This window comes from Stegodyphus dumicola, chromosome 7 (genome assembly GCF_044657685.1).
Source record: "Stegodyphus dumicola isolate Sdum_Otavi_A_Nest chromosome 7, ASM4465768v1".
Taxonomy (NCBI): domain Eukaryota; kingdom Metazoa; phylum Arthropoda; class Arachnida; order Araneae; family Eresidae; genus Stegodyphus; species Stegodyphus dumicola.
The window spans coordinates 150,472,808-150,499,630 of record NC_140774.1 but is presented as its reverse complement, the minus strand read 5'-3'; the positions used below and the strand labels follow the sequence as shown (position 1 = coordinate 150,499,630).

At 32.6% G+C, this 26,823-nt stretch overlaps 1 protein-coding gene across 3 annotated transcripts in view; it reads right to left on the bottom strand.

Moving 5' to 3' along the window:
- Window positions 1–26,823, bottom strand: part of LOC118187669 (core alpha-(1,3)-fucosyltransferase-like) — a 631,908-nt gene that overhangs the window by 347,582 nt on the left and 257,503 nt on the right. For all 3 annotated transcript variants that reach the window (XM_085820906.1, XM_085820904.1, XM_085820905.1), the window contains one exon: window positions 16,798–18,130. In XM_085820906.1, the coding sequence (XP_085677032.1) occupies window positions 16,798–18,020 (1,223 nt within the window). In that variant the 5' untranslated portion in view covers window positions 18,021–18,130. The remainder of the gene's footprint in view (window positions 1–16,797; window positions 18,131–26,823) is intronic.

Genomic DNA, 26,823 nt, shown 5'->3' with positions numbered 1-26,823 from the left:
ATGGCAAAGCACATGAGGACCTTCTGTCTAAAGGAAGGAATGCTGTCGCAGAGGTCTTTCTAATGGAAACTGAGCCAAGTAGCAGATGAGCACACGAAAATCAACCATGTAGCCAGCTTGTTTGCCTGGATCAGAATTAACATCGAACTCATTATTTGAGCGGTTTTAAACATTTAGTCACTGGTTAATTACCTCGAGAACCGATCCGAGGATCTACCCCGAAACCACTCTACAGAACTCTAACAAAAGGGTTATCACATGTAGCGACGGTCCCTGCTAAACAGGACTATTCTGAGAAACGGGATTCTGGTAGCACTGGTTTAAACGGGAGCATTCTTAGAAACAGCTCTACTGGAAGCGAAGTCCCGCCTAGCTACGGAAACGATGTCTCGGCTACGCGGGATTTTTTAAACCTCGCCGAAATTGTTTTGGCTGCAGCTCTGTCCCGGGTAGAGATCAACCAATGAGACGAAAGTTCTGTTTCAGAAGGATCATGTGATCCCAACCTGAGCGATAATTGATTACTGTTTGTCGTTCAAATCTTTGTAGTAAGTAAAATTGGTAACCTAGATACGTAGGTTTCGTGGAAATGTGCGGGTTTTGAGAATTGTCTCTTTCGACGTCCAGTCGCTCGTAGCGGAAACATATGTGATTGGGACAGTTTTCCAATAGCTTAAGTGGTCCCATGCTTCACAGACGTCATATACTTAACAAGCATCAAATTTTCACCCAAGCTTCAAATCTGGGCCCAACGATATGGCCCCTCAGCATGTCTAAAATTTCGAAAATTGTCCACCAAGAATGCATAAAAATTTCTATTCTAGTTACTTTAACGAAACAGATTTGCTTTGCTTTTTGGTTCCGACTTTATTTTTAGGCTCGGACTTAATGTGAGCATAATATAGCTACACCTAATACAGACTTTTATGTGATAATAATCATTAGAAACATATCGCTATCATAAATGCTATTTACTTTCTGTAATACCCGAGAAATGAATGCATTACATAGTTTCAACTGAATACTGTATCGCAACGATGCCAGCGGCAAATGCCAAATGACGTCAACCCTGAAACAATTCACTTTACATCATCAATGCACCGTATCCATTGAAAAGACAGCTTCAGTAGCACTAATATTCTTGCAGACTGATGGCATGTTTATTCATTCAGACATCAAAATACCACGATTTTGAATCGCAAAGGCACTTAATATACATTTATTCATGAAAAGATCTAATTTGTAATTCAGCGCCTGTTTCGAGCAGTGTCCCTGAAAAAGCATTCAAATCACTTAGTTCTGAAGCGGTAGTTGTTCAGCATAAACATGTGAGAATTTGTTCGTTCGATTATGCTGCTAAACACGAACTTCTAAACAAGCAGGAGACGCTTCATCGGAACACTTTTCAATCAATTTCGGAAACAATTTCGAATGCATTAAGTTTTCCTTTTATCTTACCGCCTGCTCCTTCGAAAATATTTGTTAAGCATGGAACTTGAAAGCTTATTCCATAGCACTTAACAAACATCCCGGCGGCCAACTATCCCGTAGTGGCTCCAAAATAGCACGACCATATCTGTCAGATCAATATCATCAGGGAATTCCTGGAAAGGCAAATGCATTACTAATGTGGCTTTCACAGGCAGAACCAAACAGTTATTGGCCAATACCCATCGCTACTCAACTTAGCGGGCGGCGACATTCTCATTGATATAACTCTCTGCCAACAATATTCCTTTTGAAACGGCACATTAGGATGATTTCTATCTGGATTTAGAGTACTTTGCAATAAAACTCGGGGCTTTTAAGATCCAAGATAAAAATACAGTTTATGCAAAACATTATGTATTGAGCAACAGTGCTCAAAACAGATTTCAGTCACTTACTTCAATACATATACAACAAGAATAAATGGTAAACTAACTAAAATTAATTCGTTAATTAATTAAATTTGATTGATTTATTTTGTTTGTCACATACTGTATTGTTAAAATTTATTTGCTACATATTAATGAACAATTAGTTACTTTATACGCTAGTAAGAATTTTTTAGTCTGAATTTAATTGTTGCCATCAATAAATTGTTCAGTATGCAGTTCAAAAACGTCGTTTCCCTGTTACTTCGTAGCGTCAACTCCCTGAAAAAATGCAACGAGATAAGTAACACTGTTTTATTTTTTTGAATTGTTTCATTTGTTTTATTTTTTTTATGTTCTTCCATATGTTTTTTATGTTCTATTTTTATGTTCTGTTTACTTATTTATTAGCTCAAAGGATTAGCCCAGAAAGGGTTATTAGTCTCGAAACGGCATTTTGCGTCTATAAACCACCATTTGCAACTTAGAAGAAATAAAAACTGATATTAATATTGAAGTTCATCTATATATTGAGAATATCTGTGTTTATGAATATGCGTAAACACATAGATTTTTTGCAACTGAAATTTAAAGAACACACGCATTGTATTAAAAATAAAACAATCTCATTATGTTGAAACCAATGCTGATATGGAGTTGAAAATTCTTATTTTCAAACACGGGTAGTTCCCTAGCCTAATAACAACAGCACTTTACCTACCTAAACATTTTACTAACTTGTGCCAAATAAATCTTACTTTTTAAAATTATTTGCTTCAAGCACGCAAAATGCAAAGAATTTCGATAATGACATTTAAAAAAGAATATTTACTTTAAAACCATGCAGCAACTAAAGAAGTATGCTTCTTCTACCTTTTGGAATTTTATTACCTTCAAAAATAAATTTAGATGGCCTTCCTAGTCATTCAGTTTAAATGAGCCTCCGCTAAGCTACAGCAGCAACTAAGCTTATCAACGTCATGCTAAACTTATCGTATACTTATAATAAACATATCCGAATACGATATCTGCGCTCCGAAAGATATTGAAGATAATACTCACATTTAATCACCATACTATTTTAAATTGCCTTAACTTTTGGTACTTAAATTGTTTTCAGTTAATTACCAATGTTGGACAAAATACCGATATACATAGATACATATTCATTATTTTATAGCCATCTAGTATAAGTACTTGCGATGGATGTGCATACATATTTTTCCTCATAGTTGAATTTGTTATATTTTTGCTTCTAGGTTTATTCGCTATAATTCGGAATCATTAAATCTAGGTTTATATTAACTTAAGGAATGTTTAAGAGACACAAGAGAGTTAAAGGATTTCGAAAAGCAAATATTTTGGTCGTAAAATAACCTGTGTAAGAAGTTATTATCTGCCACGCCATTATATTCAAGCACTGCACTTATCGCAGAAAATTCAGTAATTATCTCCTTTCCTTTTAAGTATATAAGAATCCTAATAAGTTGCAGCTATAAATTTATAAAACTAGTTTTGTTTATATTGTTGAAAATACATTAAGTGACGTTCTTTTGAGTAATATTTACTTAATTTAAGCAATTGTTTTTCAAAAAAAGCTTTTTTAAATCGTTAAAAAAGGTGGCACGCAAACGATTATTATGCAAAAAGGTATATAATATATGATGTTAAAAGCAATTCATCAATTACAATAATGGTGCACGTGGTTTATAAAGATAATCTTTTAGATAATTTACATGTCACATCAATTAGATGCAATAAAAATTACATCAGTTAGGTATATTTTTAAAAATATTTGACCAGCATATGACCCTCTGCCAGTTCCGTAGCAACAAGCTACATTATAAATAAAAAATCACTTCCGACTGAACTTTTGTAAGCAAAATTTGATTTATTCTACCATTAAATTGAAATGGCCGCAACATGCAATTTTGAAATATATTTTTTCATGCATAATTTTCCATGTGTAAAAACCATGTTTATTTCCTTGTACGTAAGCACAAGGGAAGTATTGTCATCGAAATGTAATAAACTGCAATCGAGAAAAATTTCGGTTCTCAGATTTTAACGGAAATATCATCCGTTTCCGAATCCATTTTTAGTAGCAGTTCCGTCGTGACGTGCATACGCACGTATCTCGCATAACCCAGATTTTTAACGGAAGTATTCATTTTGACTATCTCTGAATGTATTTCGACTACTTTAGGAATGTAATCTGTACCTACATATATATCTCGCATAATTCAAAAACGATTAGCCGTAGAATATATAAATTTTCGTATATAGGACTATTATAACATCTAGTTATGCGTTTCTAATTTTTGGTTCCAATTGGCCTTTTAAAAAGGGCTCTTTTGCTAATTTTTGAAATTTTCAGAATTTATGATTCAAATTTGATATTTAACTATCATGTGATTGGCAACATTGCTACAATCAAAGACATGTAGTAATCATACTGAATATTGGACAATTACACACACACTACGTATATTAACTATTACAATATATAACGGATTAGGATTAATAATGGGACTGAAAAGTGAAAAACTTCGTTATTCAGATTTCAGCGGAAATATCCATTTTGACAGCCCATGAATCAATTTGACCAGTTTCGACGCGACGTCTATACGTATGTATGACTATACGTTTATATATATGTATGACTATACGTACGTTTGAGTTATACATACGTGTAGACGTATGTATAACTCAAATAACTGTTCGTAGTAAAATGTTAAAAGCTTGTATTTCGGACTATTATAATATTTAGTTGCACACCTTTCTTTTTGGTTGCAATCAGTAGTGTCAAAAGGCTACATTACTGCAAGGATTATTGATCATTATTGCTAAAATCAGTAAAATTAAACAGCAGAAAATAAAATTCGTACTTGGTTTTTTTATGTTTATATTTTCCCCAAGATCAGAACAGATTGATGTTCAAAATTTTGGAACATTTTGCTTGATGAAAATCGTAACAAACACAATTAACAAAAAAGTCTTATTTTCCCCTTTTATTTTAATAACCCATAGACATTGAAGCACATTTGACAACTGGGGAATCTTCTGCGCGATTTTTGATTCTAAATTGATTACAATCAGAAAAGTAAAACGGCAGAAATCTTAGAGGAATATTTAATTTGGAAATTAGTAATACATATCGAACAAAAAAGATTTTTAAGACTTAAATGCATATATAACAACTTTTATTTTAACAGAAACAATTGAGGCTATACAATTATTAAACAAATTTCTTTCTTCAGACTTTTTCTCTTTACAGATTAAAAGTATCTTACTTAAGTTGTAGAGTCATTAAGATTTTTTTAGAGGCAGAAAAGATAAAAAATAGTAAACGCCTTCGCCGGGAATCGAACCACGGACCTCTGGAATACCTGCCCAGCGTGCTACCGTTACCCCATGAAGGACGCTAAGAAAATGGGAGAAATAACTTATTATACGCCCCTTTTTAAAGGGCGACTAGGGTTTTAGGGGACATAGTCGCCAAATCCTGGGTGCGGAGAATCATCATCCACAACCCTTTTAGTTCGGGCGCCACTTGTAGAGTCATTAGGATTTTTTTAGAGATAGAAAAGATGAAAAATAGCAAACGCCTTCGCCGGGAATCGAACCATGGAACTCTGGAATACCGGCCCAGCTTGCTACCGTTACACCACGAAGGACGCTACGAAAGTGGGAGAAATACCTTATAAAGTAATTAAAAAAGACTCTTAAAATTTTATTTCACAGATAATTTTGCATTTAGTAGCGTATTAAAAATGTGAAACTGCTTTAAATAAACGGAAGGTAAATACAGAACTATATTTCATCAACGTTGGGGGGAAGGGGTATTTTTTCCCTTAATTTGCTATCACACTCATGACGACTTCATCCATCAGTGTCCTGAATACAGATGATGGAAAATCAATAAAGCAAGCAAATAAAACGTGAATAAAGAAAATACCTTATATTGGCAGCTTAATCTATCTTTACGGACTTTAAACGTAATCTGAAGGGATGTGGGTAAGTAGTGTTCCCTTTCCTGGTAAACTAGGTTAATGGTATTTCCATTTCCGTCTTTCAGATATGCCGGTTTTCTACCGGAACAGGTGTTTTCAAAATTTGTGCATTCACTATTCTCTGAAAACAGACAAAAAACCGGTATGTAACCCCAAAATACCGCCCATATCATCTAGCAGCCAGCCATTTGAACGCATACACGAAATTATCAAATAATCCCATCCACTGATTTTTTACTTAAATTTGTCATTTTATCAAAGGAAACCTCCGCAAAACTCTCAGAAAATATATCCGATAGAATGTAATAAATAAGCAGAATTTTTTCTGCTTTTACCAGATCTAACTGTACATAAGAGAACATGCCATGTACTTTAAGATTTTTTATGTAGTAAAAGTTTCCTTTCAAAACATTCAAATTTCAACAATATAATAATTTTCATTTTGTCAAAACTTCCAAAATGAAGAAAAATATAATGATGATAAAGTATACAAGTAGCCAAATTTTCAAATTGTCTCTTCCAATCAATCTGCTGACATTCAACATTTATTTTGATAATCCATATTTTCCACATGTGCACATGCTTTGTCTAAAGAAAATCACTAACCCATTTCACTCCGTCAGATTGCTTTGACAGCAAGGGTAGCCAACTTCAGGACTAGTTTAAGTTGTGTCTACGTACCACGTTACACTTAATAACGTTATACTTAGTGTACACTTAAGAATATGAGTGTGTGAAAAACAACGTGGATTCACATAGGTTTTATTTTAGTTGTAGCGCTTCCAGAAATTCACGTCTATCGTATTCTTCGACTGAAAGTGAATAAAAGACTACAAGTAGAAAGAGAGATTGACGAGTTTTTGAGTGTTTGCTAGTAACAAATCGTGTCGTTGTCTATAATAAAGAAGAATGAAAAGAACGTGGCAAGTAGTGCAATCTAAGAATGGTAAATTGAATCAGAAAATTAAGATTGTGTCCTGCTATAATAAATACCTGTCATTTGAAGAATTTTGAAGTATGAATTTCAGATAAACTTTACATTTATTCGTAGGATCGTTTGAAGTATGAAAACTATACAAACTCAGAAATTTGATTAAGAATAATGACTTTTACATTATGAAATTAGTTCTTCTTAATGCATGTTTAGACAATTTATATAGAATTCATGATTCAGGCAAGAATTTCATAGAATGAGGTGTGTATGCCATTTTTTGCAGATTGTAAGCAAGATAATATAAACAAGTCTCGGCATAAGAACAGCGTGAAAAAAAGAGAAACTGAAATTATTATTTCCATACATAGTCATACATATTCATTTTATACATTTAATTACGAAATAATAATTAAACATTAATTTTAATACTAAATCATAATTTGAGTACTTCTTTTACTGAAGTAATTAAGATAGTTTTTCAATCATAACTGTAAAATGGGCGAGCCAGTGAAAAATAACACAGTAAGAGTTCAAAACTGAATGTATTTCGGATAAGGGAAAACTTTTTGGCAGGTTTTAGAAGCAATTAAGTCTAAACTTAGTAATTTTGAAATAAATCAGCTTTCAGTACTTCGACGGATAAAATTACTCATATATTTAGCTGTCATGGCGTAAATTCTAGTATTTATCTTTAGGATTAGAAAAATTTCAAAGAACAGTTGGAAAATGTTTTAAAGATATCATTTTTCAATTCCGTAAAAGAAGCAATTAGTTTATCACTTACTCGCAAGGCTTCTATTTCTCGATATCGGAAAATTCACCGTCACTCGGGAAATATTTTCTTTTATTATCGCTGGAAAACTTAAATGGTTCTCAACAGGAATAATTTGTTAAATATCTGACAAACAATCAACTTCGGTGAGTAAATAATGAGTGTTTCAGAAGCTGAGTTCGTTACGTAAACCCATTCTTAATACAGCAGTAACAGAAATTGCCGTATTTAATCTCTAGAGACTGAAAACCATGATTTCCCTCGTTCAGATTTTCTCAATGCTTATTAAATTATACGTATTGGGGATTTTTTTCCTGACTCACGAAACCTGAAAAATCAAATGTGCTATTTCTGAGATTCGAACCTCCGATCTTCTAGTTGCTAGCTTGGTATTAAAACCATTTATAAGCATGAGAGCACTCAGGAGTAAATTCGTTAATTCCCTACATACTTTCTTATTTACAGGGCAATTAGAGACCTGCAAGAAATTCAGTCGGCTAAATTCAGATAGGGAAGTGTTACCGCTTACCATATTTTTTAGTTCAAGCAGCACTGAAGACAACGTCAGACATTTCGAAGCCAGGAAAGATTGGAAATTGATTGCTCCCTCGCTGGGATTCCAACCATAAATCTGTCAGTTGAAAGCTGGATGTTCTAAACATTTATCCCACAACAGCAAGCTTAAGGAAATTCCTTATAATTCCCCTCATACTTGACAGCGACTGGGAAGAGACACGAAACATAATCGGTCAAATCCAGATGGTGACAAGCTATCGTCAACCGCACTTTAATTCGGGTACCACTATAGAGATTTATAGAATTTTTGGAGCGAAACAAGTAAAAAAGCATTCACATCCTCAACAAAATTTGAAGCCAATTTCTTCAGATCCTTAATTCCTTACAATCCCATTTACTTCAACAAATAAAAATATGCCATACCACCAGATATAAAACACAAAGTGATTAAAATGCATGAAAACTGTATTAGTTAATTTTTCGCGTTCGGAACAAACAAAAAAAAAAAATGACAGAATCGCGATTACAAATTTAAAATTCTGTAACAAGAAATAAGGTACATAAGCACAGAGATATTTTTGTGCTGTTTCTCTCTTAGTTATAGTCACTACTAAGCTGTTTATTTTGAAGTTTCCGTAACACAATGCTACAAAATTCGCCTTGTTATCGATAAAATGGAAGAGGAAAGTAACACTTGTAACAATCCAGAAGGTAGTCATGAGCACAACTGATCTTTACTGAAAGAATGCCGTGAAACCATTTCAAACAACTGTGGTTATCAGGAGAACGTGTGTTCCCAACACCAGTGATCCCTAAGAAACAGTCTTTTTCCCTTTTTCTTCTCTTCTTCTATTTTTACATATTATTTCAAACATTACAGTATCTATTACTCAAATAATGCTTAAAGTGAAAGCAAATGTGAAGCAGAAATATAATGTACAATGACAAAGATAATTCTTGAAGATAGATGATGATTTTGAGAGTAATTTACCAGAAGAATAGTTATCAAAAGGATAGTTTGTGATTTAGTTTAATATTTAAGAAGATATTTTTACTTTCAATTTAAGTTTAAAAAGATGAGCTTTTAATTGAATGTCATCAGTTCAAGTAATCAACAGTTAAAATTAGTAGTTATAAAATTAGTATTTAAAATTAGAGGTGGATGAGAAAAAAATCAGCAAAATAATGACAGCTCAAAAGATGCTAAACGAAAGCTCCTAAAACGAAACTCCCTCAAAATCCATTCCTTAAAATTATGTTAAATGAATTTTTTCCCTAAATGACCTTAATACCGTGCGTATTTTTCGCACCTAATGTTCATTATCAGAAATATCTGCATGAGGCAGCTTTAGGAAAAGTAGCATACGAGGCGCGTAAATAATGAGACTGATTTTTTTAATAAATTTTACTCAATTAAAATTGCTATCTCATATTTTCTCTTTCGCTTTGAGAAGCCACACAACGTCGTAGATATTTTTTCTACAATTCATAGGAGTTGATCGATCTCGGATACCCGAACTGCCGTCAGCTAGTCTATTAACTAATGTTTTCTGATGTCCCAAAAAGACATCTTTTGAGGTGGAGGTCCAATCTCGAGAATAAAAAAATAAATGTTGCAGACACGAATCGAGGGAATAAAGGGCTTGAAGAGTAACAAGGATCATTTTACCTGCCAAAAACTCATAACTGAAAATGCAGCGTGACAAGGCGCATTGCCAAGATGCAGCATCTAGTTGGTCTTGGCTTTTCGTTTCAGGCGCGCGATCTGAGGCTAATAGTTGAGAAAATAAAGGCTAGGTAAGGACTTCTGTGGGCACGGTGTATAGGACTGTGATAGCTATGAATTTGATTTAAGTCTTATGAAACATTTGATGTCTTAATTTATAAACCTCACAAAAATGGAATCTGATGATTTTACACAGAAAAGGTAACCTCGAAGTAACTGAAACTTGACGCTTGAAGGTAACATGCATCCGCCAAGTTTGAAAAAAGAGGGATCATTTCAAAAACTTAAAAGTGTTGGTTCGCTGTTTAGCCTGGAAAGACAGATATTTTGTGATCATCAAAAAGGAAAATTAGTATGAATAAACTGAAGTTAACTTAAATGTGTTTATTTTTGCTTTTTCTTTGGTCTTGATGAATTTGAAGTTGCCATTCCTGGTTCTGGCGCTTCATTCATCGGTCGTACTGGAACACCCAAAACGTGTAACTAGTAATGAGACATTCCAAGAAATGATTGTCCTTCTCAATCCGCTCCAAAAAAGCAAGGCATTTGTCCCTTTTGTTCCTGCCAAGTGTTTTGGAATAGTTTTGTACAACGTTTCCTGAGCATTTGATTATCATTCATTTGTCAAATGGTGGTATGACTGACTGTCAATCAGCGATCAGAAAGCACAAGATCCCGGATTCTGGCAACAGTTTCGTCATTTATTGCGCGTTTCGTCTTCAGTCGATTCTCTTCCTTCTTAAAATGCCTGAAACCACTTGCAAACCTGCCTTTGGAAAAACATTGTCTCCATAGGTCTGAAGCTTTGCAAAAGTTTCTGTAGCACTGTGTGCAAGTCTGAAGCCATATCTGATAGTATTATGTTGCTCGAAATTGGGGTAACTTATTTTGAGAACGCGCTAAAACAAACAGTTTACGAAAAGAAATTCCAGCGGATGACTACGTAACTCTATGCAGTTCAATTGGCAATTGTTGTGTATCGACTGTTCCCTCATCCTTCCCACCAAATCAGAAGCCGAATCGAACGCTACGAGAAGGAATAATACCCATCGTGTCCGCTCCCGCGTCTTTACCCATTCTCTACTTTTGCAACAGTTGTCGGGAAACATATACTTCCAGTTACAAAAATGCTTCAAATGAATTAATATTGTTTTATTGTAATTAATATTGTTTTATTTCACTGTGTAATGCAGCGCGTGACGAGTTTTAAGAGAAAGCTACGCCGAGAAAGTAAAAATACAGAAGCACGCGCATTTAATAAATAGATATCTCGTAATTTATATTTAAATTGAAATAATGCAATTGTGTGTTAGCTGTAACTATAATTCTACTCTTTTGCTTTCCAGAAACCTCCAGAAATTAAGAGAAGCTTCTCGTGACTAATTAAAATGTTTATAAAAGCCGGAGAAAAATATCTAAATTCAGTTTTTGAGTAAGTTTTTGTTGTTGATTGTAGCAATTTAATACGAACCCGTACGCGCGCAACAATATTCTCATGAAATTTTATCTTAGAATCATATTCTATAATAATCATGCAAAAAAATTTATTGAAACAGAAATATTTTTCATCTTTAATTTATGCAAATAATGTCGGGAGATGACAATGTGCCAATACTAAATGAAGCCTAGCACTGCTTTCTAGAACACGAATGCTATAAGATTCTAGTTAAAAAAAATTATCTCCTTCACGACAATCTGCATAGAAATAAATACTCGTCGCTTAATCTACGATATTAACACCAGAAACCTTTTTCTAAACTGATATTTTCTTTTTATTTCGTTCAAACGCAACATTTTTTCTCATTTTGCAGACATCCCCTAAATATTATTCTTAACTTTAAAATAAAATATATATTGGTCAATTTTCATCATAAGGAAGTCGCACATTCTGTATTTTTTAATTTTTCATAATTAGCATATTTTTTTAACTAAGTATAGGAAGCGAGCAATATATAGTAAGTTAGAGTATATAATCTTCATATAATTGATTTTAAAATTTAAAAATGCCAGAACATAAAAATCTGTGCCATTTAAAACAGATTTGTAAATTGACTTACAGGTCTGAGGCTAATAGTTGAGAAAATAAAGGCTAGGTAAGGACTTCTGTGGGCACGGTGTATAGGACTGTGATAGCTATGAACTTGATTTAAGTCTTATGAAACATTTGATGTCTTAATTTATAAACCTCAGAAAAATGGAATCTGATGATTTTACACAGAAAAGGTAACCTCGAAGTGACTGAAACTTGACGCTTGAAGGTAACATGCATCCGCCAAGTTTGAAAAAAAAGGGATCATCGCGCTATGAAAATTAGTTTCACACGTAAAATTCAAAATTATTTTGAATACCGAGATTTCCAGTGCCCCGAATGGTTCTGGTTGTTAGTTCATCTGGCAATAGTCTGATAATGACGACAGTTAGGAATCCGCAGGTAAATCAATAGCAAAGAAATTATGTCCTAGAAAATCATAATCTCATCTGTCAACCAAACTAACCTGTCAAAACAAACATTGATCCAGTTAAAAAAAAAAAAAAAAAAGAAAAAAAAAAAAAAAGAAAAAGAAAGAAAGAAGACGGAAAAAAAAACTTCGCGCATTTTCCACAAATTATTTTTGACTGCTAAAACCTGGTAACAAAAATAAGAAAAATACATGATTCTAAGATTATTAACACTAAGAAAATATGATATCTTCATATCTCATAAAAATGGTATGAGTTGCGAACCGCTCCTATTTTTCTAACAGTTTCACAATTTGCTTTGAACTATATTTGTTATCTGTCAACAAATAGCAGGATTACCTTTATTTTATCAGCTGCGATTAAAAGAAAATATTATTGTAAGCGGTATGAATGGACCTTATAAGAGATAGACTAATCCAGTAGGCGCGGCGCGCGTCACCGACATGTCCGCAAGAAAGAGTAGGAACGATCTGGTTTACTTTAACACTGAAACCTATGGCGGTTGTATCACATAACTGTTTTTAATTATTAAATGTGATACGTTGTACAGTGATGAGATTATGAAAGTCACAGTTTTTTTTTTCAAATAGAATTTAATATATCTCATTAAAGCACTTTTTACTGCATTTCGCGCATTTTTCTCACGCGTAATTGTACAAACATCTTTACTTTGGTAAACCGGTAAAAACTCTGAGCACAAAATTTATGTAACTTAATTTTGCGTACAAATAAAGTAAAATTAATTAAGATTGATAGAACGTGATGCTTTGAAATAAATAATGTAAAATTAAACAAGATCTGATAATTTTTTTTAAAAAATTTAATGACCATTTTCAGGCAGTGATTTTCAAAACTATATTAACATTACAAAACGATCATTTATTTGACAAATCAGCATTAAATTATTAACATTAAAGTGGAATATTTATTTTAGTAATTTATAAAATTAGGAGCATACAATTTTCTGAGTGTAATGAAGAGAAAAAAAAAAAAAAAAAAAAGATAAAATAAAATCTAGAAACACTCAAATTTTATATTACGCCCAAAAGGAATATTTTTTTAATGTTTTATGTGTTACTTATATTTATTGAGTATCATGTTCTTCGCCCGTAAACCACATACATTTAAAAAAAACATATCTTTAGAATTTCCGCCCTGGAGATAAAAAATGTTATTTTGCGTACAGTGTTACCTTTGCTCGCATTGAACTCGTTGAGTTTGTTAATCAAAAATTCGTTAAAGTTTTACAAAATATGAAATAGATTAAAACAAATTCGAAATTCGGCCCCACAGATGCCCATGTTCGAGTGGAGGATTACATTATCGAAAATTTGATGGCTCTAGATACCGTCGTTTTTGTCACAGTGCGAGAATCATACATGTATTCATGCAGATTCTTCATTATTTAATTTCTTTAAATATAATACAGGCTGATAATATTTGGTAACAACAATTTGCAAGGAGAAACGGACATTTATAATGAAACAGCGCAAAATGCCGCTTCGAATGATAAATTAAATTAACAGTAAATTAAAAAAAAATTTATGCAGAACTAAAAATAAATTTAAAAAATAATCACTATAAAATACAGGCAAAATTAATTATTGCGGTTAAATACAATTTTAATATTAGAATTAAATGTATAAAAATTATTAAGGAGTCAAAAGTGTTTATCGCTATGATGTATTATGAAATAAAATTGAAATAAAATTTCTTTATAGAAATTGTGTTTTAATATTCATCTATAATTTTGAAACAGTAGCACAATTTAGAATTAAAAAAAAAAAACTTTCAAAAATTCGTTTTTAAATATTTTAGTATTTTTTACTTATTTACACCAATAAAAGGCATAAAAATTGCAAGAGAAAATTGCTTATTTGAAATTTTCTATTAGTTCAGATTTAAAATACTTATAATATTCACCTATAATTTTAAAAAAGCAGCACAATTTAGAATTTAAAAAAAAAAACTTTAAAAAATTCGTTTTTAAATATTTTAGTATTTTTTATTTATTTACACCATTAAAAAGCATAAAATTTGACAGAGAAAATTGCAGGTTTGAAATTTTCTATTAGTTCAGATTTAAAATACTATAATTTTAAATCTGAACTAATAGAAAATTTTTTAAAAGAAGTAGTTACAAATTTCCTTACAGCATAGGAAAAGCTGAAAAAATATCCAGCCCTGAAAGCATGCAATAGCTCTATAATTATTTGGAAAGCTAATTATGCTTGATAAATATGCTAAATATTTAAAAAATCAATCTCAGTTTCAAAAAAATAAAATTAAAAATATGGAGAAATTCTAATTTGTGAAATGAGGCGCTACAACCAGCTTTTTCTTGAGAATTATAAACGCTGCAATAGGCAAACACTATTAAATTTCTGCAAGTCGTCCCTACTCCTCCGGATGTGATCAAGGTGACAGCCGGGAACGCATCAGACGAGAAAGAAAACACATTCGGGTTGGTCTATTTCTTATAAGGTCCATGGCGGTATGTGGATGACATCAATATAAATATACGCCTGTCCACAAAATCCTTGTCCGGCCTCTATTTAGGCAACCGCTAGTCGTTGACATAAATTTCCAATGACAAAAATATTTTAAATGACGAAAATATTCATGATCTGGCATTTTAAAATTTAATAAAAATCAGTGGACTTAATATATAAAATAAAACGCAAAGAATCTGACTTCCGTATAACACAAATTTGTCAAGATATTCAATTTTATTTCCAATTTGCTTTGAGCGGTCAGTCAGCAAATATGTCACAATAGTTCGAGGCTCAATTTCCCCCTCAAATTTCATTCTTTCATTTAATTCTATTCTTTTGCGATTTACTAATATGTAATATTTTAATTTTAATTTCCTGATCGGCATTTTATTATTTACCTTTTGCACTGCTAAGTGAGAATTGCTATTAACAATCTCATTCTTCTGTACAAAACTTAAATACACATTGCTGTTACAACCCGAAAAATGCAAAAACTCAGTAAATATTTCCTTCCTCTACGGTTGAATAAATATTTTGTATTTGCTTACTTCACAATCTTCAAAAGAATAAATAGGAGGGCATCAAATGTCAACCGTTAGCAAACAATTCAGGTAAGATCTCTGCTAACAGCGGCTGAGGAACGTTAAATGATCTATTTTGAATACTTCTTTTGTTACACGGACATTGGTAACCTCTAAAACGATGACTAAACTTTCAAAACAATGGGCGATTCAAGTGTACTGATTTCGTGTTATACAAATATTTACAAGCAATTTCATTTGCGTTATTTACGTAAATGCTGATAATGAAATATCCGCAAATATAGAAGCAAAGCAGAAAAGTGCTTTAAGCAATGGATCTCAAAATTAATTTTTTAAAGTAATATTCCGTTTTAAATATAAATACCGCATTCAACCGAAAGTTTAAATTAAATGTTTCCTTTATTTACCTTCCCTACACATTAAGTCCAAGATATTGGGAGGAAGGCAGGACTTTTGCAGATGATATTGACCTTCCGTCTGATTCAAATTACAGTCGTAATGTTTTACTAATTCATATAGTTTGTTATTAGAAAAAGGGAAAATTTAAAACACTGGTAAATTATTCTTATTAATAAACCCTAATTAATTTTTCGAACATATAGGTGACGAAACATAGAGGCCAGATTTTCTCCACCCGATTACTCGAAGAGTATTTTAAAGCTGTCAATGAATACTTGTTAATATTAATGACTTATAAAAAAATTTAAAAACATATTAGCATTTTAAGTATACATTAAGATCACACAAAATTTTATTTAATAATCTCTAGTGGTCCTGCAATAAAATTCTGAAATGTCAGATATAAATGTAATTTCTTCTTAAATTCCGCGTATTAGTAAAAGTAAGTCCATTTGCAAAATTTACAATAACAATTTTGGGAAGAAAGTAACCTAAATTTCGCCAATGATGTTCGTTTCATAACCGAATAGTATTGTGAAAGCATTATGCTAACACGAAAATAGACAGTATTTTCTTCAGCTTGCATAAAGCTAGAGAAGATAAAAAAACTGAAATTTAACTAAATGGATCATTGACATTTGCTTGAACAGGTACAATAATTTCCACAGAGGGAAAGTGAAATATCGTTTCACGTAAAAGAAAACTCTCTCAGAAGGAATTTAAGACCACGACTTGTAATAAGCATGTGACGTACAAAATTTAAATGGAATTCCAATAACAGGGGAAAGTTTAAGAAGTAATATTAATCAGATATTGGATAACTAATTGGATAATTAATTTATCAATTCAAATTAAAGATTTTAGAAAAATGAAACATTAATTAAACTATCTAAAACTCTAAATCAGTTTTCATTAATGATGCATTAAGATCATTTTTAGAACCTGATACTTAAAAGTTCAGTGATTTTCTTAAAGAATAAATAAAATAATCACCGTTAAAATTTTAAAATATAACTTGCGACTGAAAATAGGGCCCTTTCATTAAAATTTTACAAGAAAGATCATTTGATAAAATGTTACTTACCTGAGTCCGTTAACGAAGAACTTCTCCGTAATATAATCTTTGCAGTTGGAATTTTCAAAGGCGAGGTAAAATTTGTAGTCTTTGTCCAGCATTTGAAAGCATTTATGCGTCAGAGTTCGTGGGCATTTCTTATTGCCACAAGATCCATAAATGTCGACTTCTATATGTTGCCCCAATTCCTTTGCATATTCTAGTCTTTTGTTTTTTGCGTTACAGTTCGAAACAAACCATGCCACTTTCTTAGTCTTATTTGCAGCATAATTTCTGTTTTCAATATTAATTTTGTTTCTGTGACCTGGGAAGTAATCTTCACTAACACTATAAGGAACGAATTTCTCATAAGGGGCCACAAGATCAGAATCGTGTCTGTAAGTTGCTGTCCAGTTGAAAACATTCTTGAGGTTCTTAAAGGCTTGGGTATGCAAAGGGCATTCTAAGAGGAATAATATCCACACTTGATTAGGCTTCCGTTTATAAAACGGCCACAAGAAACGGTCTTTAAAGAAAAGAGCATCAGCATGTTCAGCATCTTTGAGAACTGTCGTCAGTTCGCAGGTACTGACTGGACACTTATCCCTGAGAAAAACTATCCTGCCCAGAGGCAAATCATTCCAACCTCCTTTTCCGAAATATAGCAATATCTTCTTCAGCTTTTCTTTCTGACCGGCAGTAGATGAAGTCATCTTGGATGAAGATGAGGAAAAGTCCCAGCTTGACGTATAATTCGGTGGGACATACATGAGCTGCTCTACAATTCGATCACGAGTATCCTGTTCTGGCCATAAGGGAGGTTTAAATCCAGGCGGGGTTGGATGTGGCCTGACACCTCCTCCTCCTTTCATAAACCACAATTTCAAGATGTTAGAATCCTGGTTAGCGGAAACCTGCGATGGTCCAGCCATCATGTTTACCTTTCGCTCCATCTGATGATGATTGGGTGAATCTAAAGCTCTGAACGTGTATTTTTTTATTTCTTGTACTTGGGTCCTCTTTGATATGTCTTGCTCTACGGACTGTGGTGCAGTCAAAGTTGGAGAGTTTTCGAATTTTGGTCGCCGACGAGCACCTGATTCAGCCATATTAGGTGCAAAATCGCGGTCTCCCGATTTGGCAGCGAATAACACAGCTTGTTGAGAATTTGATGTGAGGTTCAGAATCAAAATCGTAGAGCACACGACAATAAAAAGAGTCAGCAGCAGCCTACGAATCCGCAGGCGTGGCATTTTTAATTATTTAAATGGAATGTCAGATCATAAATAAATATTCATATGCAGGTTCTTATTTACAATTAATTGTAGAAATCCTTGCGTTATAAGCCTGCTTTCATAAGAACCTACAAAGAAATAAAAAAAGTAGCATTTAATATTAAGAATGTTACACTGTGTACAAAACACTTTCATTCCAACTTAATATAAAATTCATAAAATGTGATTTCAGTAATTAATGATTACGAATGCTCTGCTAATTTAGTGTCCATCTGACTGAATAACCTTTTAATAGGTGTTCTATATGAGAACTATGAGTTTCGAAATACTTTTTGGTCTGGTATTTAACCAAGTATCTTTCATTTGACTGGATTATTTAATTCCGGCGAAAGACTTTAGGTTTAAATGTTTATGAGCAGAAATACCTTAATGAAACTATTTCTAAGAGACCTGACTCATATTCTCTTATACGTGAGCAAATCACGAAAATATTGCATAACTCGCGATTAACAGGAGTTATATCAGGGATAACATCCACGATTAATTCAAAATCACAGTGAATACGAGGTCAGCTAAAAAAAAAAATAAGACGAAAAGGTAACAGCCAACTAGTAGGTGTTTAATTATTAATTATTAATAATTAAATTAATTATTAATGATCATAAATTATCTGTATTTTCCCCTAAATCATTTGTAATTTCAAGAAGTTTCATCTAGAATGTAAATACATTTGACTAGCATATTAAATCAGCATTCAATCAATTCATTTTCTGTTTAAATATCATTTTAAACAGAACTCAATTATTTTAACTAAAAAAAATCTGATGTGGGCACCACATGACTTCCTTGTAATTATAAATACTTTTTGCTGCATTTCATTTTAACTTACTTCCCCGAATTTTATTAGTGATATATTTCTCATTCAATCAAATCAGTTCTCACTGTTCGGCAAGAAAATATACATAAAAATTCAAAACATCTTCATTAAAAATTGTAAAATACAGAAAAACATTAAACTCCAAATAGAGTTAAAAACCGTTCAAAAAACAATGTTTACAATTTAAATTAGACGTAAAATTAGTTAAAATTAGGCAGCAAGACAGATTTTTCGGTGTACAAACCGTTTGGCTCCACTCGGTAGAAAGCCAGTGAAGTTGGTGCAGAAAATGACTTAAGTCACTATGCTACTAAGTTTCAAATGTAAACAAATGGCAGTGACAATAGGCTTAGTTTAACTTAAACAACTTTCGAATTGTTGATAATTCTACAACTAGTGCATGCAGATTAACTAAAAGCATGAAAACCTTAACCGGAACGTAAGAATATTATAATTTAATTACTTTTAAAGCAAAGAATGCACAATTTAGCAACATATAAGAATAAAAGCCGGGTAACAGAGTGGGTATATATATATATATATATATATATATAATACTTTTGGTGCTGACGTTTACAACCAAAAAGGAAGGTGCACATCTACATGTTATAGCAGTCCCATATTCAAAATTTCAACATTCTGATTCTGCTCGTTTTTGAGTTATGCGAGATATATACGCATATGTACGTACGCACGTACGTACGTACTGATGTCACAAAAAATCTATTCAGAATCCATTTTAAATTAATTTCACAAGCCGTTTCAGAAAAAAGAGTCCTTTATTCTGACCGTACATATAGATGCAACGCAAAAACATCATTGAATTGCAATACCTGAAACTTTTCGCGATTACAATACTTCCTTTACTTCGTACAAGGAAGTAAAATTCAGTTAGCTGTGCATGTCAAATTACATTACACTATAAATCAATTCCGAAACTCTTGAAAGGAACAGAATATTAATCAAGAATGTCTTCTTGAAAGAATACATTAATTTTTATTACTAATAATTGGAGTGTGGAGTTTAGAGAAGTTTATCAATTAACATTTAGAGTTTAGAGAAGTTTATCAAGTCACTGAAAAGAATGATAAATCTTTCCAATCTTTAAAAAATACGTTTTCTTTGCATTTTATTGAAAATCGAATATAGAATTTTGTTAATAGATTAATTTTACAAACCTGTTTGCATTTTTCGCAATTACAATACTCCCTTTACTTCGGATAAGGGAGTAAAAGGAATTCGAGGGCTCTCCCTAAGAGAAGAGTCATCATCATCGGAGATTTTCTAAGAAAAATTGTTTATAGTCACGTTAAACTTTGAAGAACACAAAAAATTTCCATGCGGGCAAACTTTTAAAAAATTTATTATTTTGTTGTTGAATTGTGAGTTGCGTAAAAGCAAAGAAACGATTCGTAATAAAGCTAAAAAGACAAAAAAAAAGGGGGTTACCCACACGAACCCCGTACGAACGTGAAAGAAGAAAATAACGTAACAATACTAAATTTATGATCTATAATTATTCTAAATGCAAAAAAGAACGGTTTGGTATACAGTTTGCCAATCTAGTTTTTTTGAATAAAACTTTAATTTATTGAAATAGAGTCCTCTTTCCACAAACACAACCTAAAATATATTCCGATTGACGAGAACTCCGGCTCCTTAATGCCAGTCCTGCGCCTTTCATAAAGATGCGGACAGCTGTATAAAGAATCAGCACTTTTCATAAGGGTAGGCAAAGTTCCCATCTTTCATAAAGGAGCCGAAGATTTATTTCATCCCCTCGCGTAATTAATCAGTCAGTAAGTGAAACTTAAATCGGACCTGTATAAGGATGCGCGTACATTTAGGAAAGTGGCATGATTGGTATAAGGATGCGGAAGGTCAGTTTCAAGCGGGGAACTGAACTTCAACTTGTGCACATTCCCCAATGCCAAGGCGCCGTTATGAAGATCTCTGCCTTTTCAAACAGCGGTCAACTTCCATAGGATGTCCCTATAAGGGACGCAGCCTAGGTATATTTGAAATTCCCTAGTATTTTTTTAATGTTTATTGAAGAATAGTTTCACAGCAAGCAAATTTAAAACACTGATAATAAGCTAAACTTATTGAGCAAGCATTAAACCATGTCGAAGAACATTCATTCATAGCAGATTCATATTTTCCTTAACCATTCGAAAATAAACTGAATAAGAGCTTTTCAGATAGAGTTTATTATCTATATTAAAAAATCTGTTCTAGAATTATAATTCCATTTCCCACAGATACCTAAAATACTATCATAATCGTGTTACATTTCGACGAGATCAAAATCAGGAAACCTTAAATTCTTTTTACACGCATTTCGTACCTTCCCGAACTATGACTCAAAAGTAAATTTCCAAGAAACCCTTCAGCCAGCAAATATCCTCCTAATGGAAGTAGGTCGTAGGTAATATTACATAAAGTTAGGAAAAGGAGGAAAAAAACGGGAGTGTGTGTGACACATAGCGACGAGGAGACGGAAAGTTACCGTAAATCTTCCGGTCTTGGCCACCAGAGACTCTAAGTGCATCTTCCTAAAGAGGTTCACGAGCCACGTCGTCATGGTAACGCGGAAATGTTCTTTTAGCGCCCCATCGCTATCGAGACGAGAAAGAAAAAGAGTTCTTGAAGTTTTATTTTTGTCCCCTCCTTTTTCTCAAGGTGTGTGGAAATTCGTTACGTAAAAATAAAAATAGGGTTGTAATAGTTAATGTCTGAGGTAAGAAATGTAATAGGTGAAGATACGCTAGGATATCACACTATATTTGTATAAAATGCGAGTTGGAAACCGATAAAACAGGCATATGGATATAGAAGAACTTTTATTCTTTCGTCCGCAGTGCATAGAATCTATAAAAAGAAATATAGTGATGCCTCAACTTACGAACCGCTAAATATGCGAACTTTTCGAGATAAGAACTTTTCTTGCATCCCATATTGGCCTCAGGATACGAATGTATACCGCTGATACGAACTTTTCATGTCCCATTCTGGCGCTAGATTAATAATTATTCTCCAGATACGAATCAATACAAAATTCTACTATTACAATACGTACTTTTTAATATCACAATATGGATTTGTAATATATTTTTATAAGTTCCTTAAATAAGTACGTATCTCATTTATTTTTTGAAAATATATACATATTTGATAACGATTACTCTTTCTTGATATTATTTAAGTATCTCCTTAATAGAGGCTAATTAAATGCTCTATAATCTAACATAGACTAGATAATTCTATATTAAATAATTAAATACGAGTTAATCCAGTGTTTATATAGATCTAGGATTTATCTAGTGTTTAATTAATACTCATGATACTAATTAGCATTTAGCTAGTTAATATTACCTAGTATTCCTTACCATCAGTTTGATATTAATTCAATCCAAGAAATAATAATAAATACTAGGCCTTCCACAATTATCAATGAAGATATGACAAATTAATTCAATGGAAAAATTAATGGAAACAGATCGGTGAAAGCAAGATCAGATCACCCGAATATGAAATAAATTCGAAGACTGGGAAATGAAATCCCAGTTCAATATTTATCATAAATAGATCCATGGTCAATCACCACAAGTACTAGTAACTAATGAAAACTAGTAGCGAGTTAGTAACTAGTAATTAACTAGTAACTAAATAACTAGTAGCTAGTTACTAGTGCGATGAATGTAATTTGCAGTGCGTGTTTTATTCATATTTTATGTTATAAATAAAACTAAATTTCTACTTAAATGCACAGTGTGCTTATTTTTTCCCATCTAAATATTCTAATGAATTACTAGATTATCCATGAAATAAAACATAAAATAGAGATTTGGCATTTTTCATAAGTATACATTAACCTTTTTTCAAGTCCGATTTTTGTTTCAACTATCGATTAATTAATTAATGAGGGGTGAAATAACTATTAATGAAAAACGTGGACTTTACATAAGGGTGAACCTTGAGGGCTATTTGCCTAAGGGGAGAGATGCCTTCGTGGAAAACTTTATAAGGGAAACCATGTAACACCCACAGCTGTATCAAGTAGTCATTTCATGTATCCACGTACATTCTTGTTAACCTGTTGTTGTAAATATTTTTTCTTTGTTATGTAATGCTTAAACATTTGTACTGATTCAACTTTACATCTGTACTTGTAGTCGTCACAACCTAGCCTTATTATATTTGTATGCCCAACTAACAATGAAATACTGCAATAGCTATATTCCCAAAATTGCTTCCACTTTTTGTTTCGCTCCTTTTAACGTTCCTCATATTATAAATCCATGTTCCGGAGGACATTGCATTAAGCTCTAGATTTTTATGTAATTTTTTTAGTTCCATCAACGGAATCCAACAGGCTGATGAGCATCTAGTCCAGTGGACCAGCTGTTCTGTCGATGGGCAAAAGAAAAAAAAAATAACATTATAACGAATTAACCCTTTGCGGCTCAGTGTTCCACTTCATGGAACACCCAAATTGAATCGCTTCTGAAACCTTTAAATTCAACCCTAAATAGATAAAAATGCCTTTATAATATACTTTGAACTTTTCTTTTTAAACAGTAGATATATAACATATCACAAAGAGACACAGAATTTTCATTTATTATGTGTTATTAAAATCCACTTTTTTTTAAGTAATTTTCTCTATTTTTTTAATGATATAAAAAATTTTATTTGGAAAAACATTTAGGCATAATTTTGCTGGCTGTACTCCAAATTATCTGTTCAAAATTTTTTTAATCTTTCAGACAAAAACCATACGCAGAATCATTGAATAAACTTAGGTGTTCCATTACCGGGAACACTGCGCCATTAGCGATCTCATGCTGTAACGAATCAGAACATCTGTGCTTAGGAGAGAACATCCGTTGTTTACGTTTTCTGTTTCCGTTGCTTTGGGGGGGGGATGAATTCAAACAAAGCAGTATTGAGGGGTGAGGTGTGTTTTGTGTTATGAAAGCCCTAATATTGGCATCTCGAATTTTTTGGGAGTAGTTTTTAAGCGGGAATTTTATTAGTAGCTTGACACATTTTACTTAGACCTGCGCGAATTTTTTTGCTGTCGCATTTTAGTCTCATTCCCATTTATTTTCAATAATTGTGTAGATATTTTTCGTGTATGTATATATTATAGGCTTGTTTTTCTTTATTGTTAATATTAATCGAAGTTAATTATTTTATTATTGATTTTCTATGGCGTGGAGAGGTCTAACTCTTTCCGACGCGCTCTTTCCGAAAATGTGTAAATATTTTTGTATATAGGACTTGTGTATATAGATATTTATCTCATTTATCCGTATATATTCAAGAATATTGTGTATATCCAGAAAACCATGTATACAGCCATAATATAGAGTTTTTTCATTCTTATACAAACGCTTCTACTCATTTTCGTGCTTCACTGCAATGCTCGCTTAGTCGCACTTTTAAAAGCTCTGGCGGCGCAGTGTTTCACCTCATGGAACACCCACAGAATTAAAACGGTAAGTGCATTTTTTTACAAAATTTTACCTGTATACTCCTTTAGGACTAAATAGACTGCATACAACTTTTTTTGTTGAAATTCAGTCGTTAACGTATAGCGCGCCGCAAAGGGTTAATAACAAAAAAAAAAAAAAAAAAAAATATGAACAACTAACAACCATGAATTTAATCACTTAATAATTATAAATTAATTCAGAATTTAAATAAATATACATAACTGCAATACAAAATAAACAAAAAAATGCTCAAATTTCATTTCACTCCTCAACGAAAAATTTTAATGACACAACCCATGTTTTGGGAACCACTATGTTAGTTTACTCAGAGTCTGAACTTTGCGTTTCCAGAGAGTATGCACTAATATTTATATGAAGGAGCGCAGATGTGCACCTTTTGAAAAACGCCGAACTGGCGTAAGTGTGCCAAAGATCAATTTAAGTGAGAAATTGATTTACAGTTTGTGGACATTCCCTTATAAGGCGGAATGTATCCAGTATCCCACTATGTTTTCTAATTTGAACAGTATGTATTCTGTCTGTATATATCCATGTAATAAATGCACGCTACCTCGATATTGCTGTTTCTTGTATATACCCATGTCATTTCTAAGTACTACATTCTAAATAATCTCAGACAGTGCAAGTTAAATCTGTACTCACTGATATTAATGTATCGTATATCGTACGGTGTACTCAAGCAATGTAATTTATTCTTTACTGTATTGCTTCTCATTTGCATATTTTAAATGTAATATAAACTGCCCACTAATCAATGTATTGTATACCGCACTGTATCCTCATATAATGTAATACATCGTGCTCTGTACTGTTTTATCACCTGCATAATTTAAATGTAATGTAAGTGCAGTGTTATGTATTGTAACTTTGCCTTCTAGGCAACGCATTTTTATTGTAAGCAACATACATCAGCGAACTGTACGGAAGATCTTCACGCAAGACGTCTACGGTACTTAAGAGACAACAGTTACCTCAATCTAAGCTACAAACATCCGGTCGGATAGGTTCTCTCGAATTTTCCTGCCATTACTCCCCTTGGTTTGTCATTAGGACGAGGTCTTCTCAGAGGGTTTACCTTTTACCCTTATAAGGCGGCACCTTTATGGATATTTCCGCCTTTTCGAACAGCAACCAACTTATATTAGGATGCAGTAGTTAAGAAGTGGTCCCGTAAGCCGTGACTAACGAAGCCTGTGTGTTGTGCCAATACAACCCTCTGCCAGAGGGTATTATGAAAACGGGTACTTATCTGTGGCTGACATATACTGGTCAGAGATAGGCAAATTTTCGTTCAGCGTTTGGAAACAAAATATCTGTCACGGTGGTCTAGATATAGGCTTTCTTGGCAACAAAATTCTTAAGAAGAGGTACATGCACCATCTGCAGAAGTGTTTAGCTGACGCTGACTGCCGTGATTGCTAAAGTTAAAAAGGATTATCTATTACAGAGATTTAAATTTAAAGATAATAATATTTATAAACATACCAAAATATTTGAAGTCCATTGATCTGTAACATTCTTGCTGACAACATTTGAACTTAAATGTTTTATTTTATCGTAAACCGGTTTTTTGACCATGGTTTGACATTTGGACGCACACATCTGCGTGAGTACTTACTGGTTATTTCTGTGTTAGTTACTGTGTTAGTACTTACTGGTTAAAGCGCTAAACTTAATTCTATAATTTTCATTTCAATCATCCTGCACGTAATGGTATACCCGCAACCATGAAATTAAAAAACTTAAAAAGTGTTCATCAGTAAACTTAGAAGTCGAAGGTACATTATTGATTAAAGATACGCATGACTAAAGGAGCATGCGGGAGGAAAGAGTTTCTAGAAGACTGCAAGCATAAATATTTCTTGGGTAGTTGGATTAAGACCTGTGGTTTAGTTTTAAAAAATATATTAATTAAATTTAAGCTATATACGCCTTCATGTTATTACAATTTCGTCACATGGTACTACTTAGTAAAAATATGCAAAATCAATATTTTTAAGTAGCTTTACCGAAAAGCATTGTAACGAAGCAAATGATTTTCCAAGCCGGAAATAAATCGCTCAACGAAATTGTAGACTTGACTCAAAAAACACACGGAAATGATTAATAATGCTTTAATAATGTTAATGAAAATAACTCAAGTATGAATTAGGAAAAGATTCACAAAAAATATCAATTTAGAGAAGTAAATCAAATTAACCCTTTTTTATAAATAAAGTAAATACATTCATGTCACATTACCTCTTATCTAGAACAACAGTCTTATATTTTTACATCCCTGTCCCCTTCAGTCTATAATTCCGGTTCCCTTCTTCGTTATATTTTTTTACAGTGATATATCACTCCTGCATACTAAACAAACCCAGATTCACACTATAAATGAAGGCTAAAATATCCTCTGGATTGAATACATTAGCAAGCC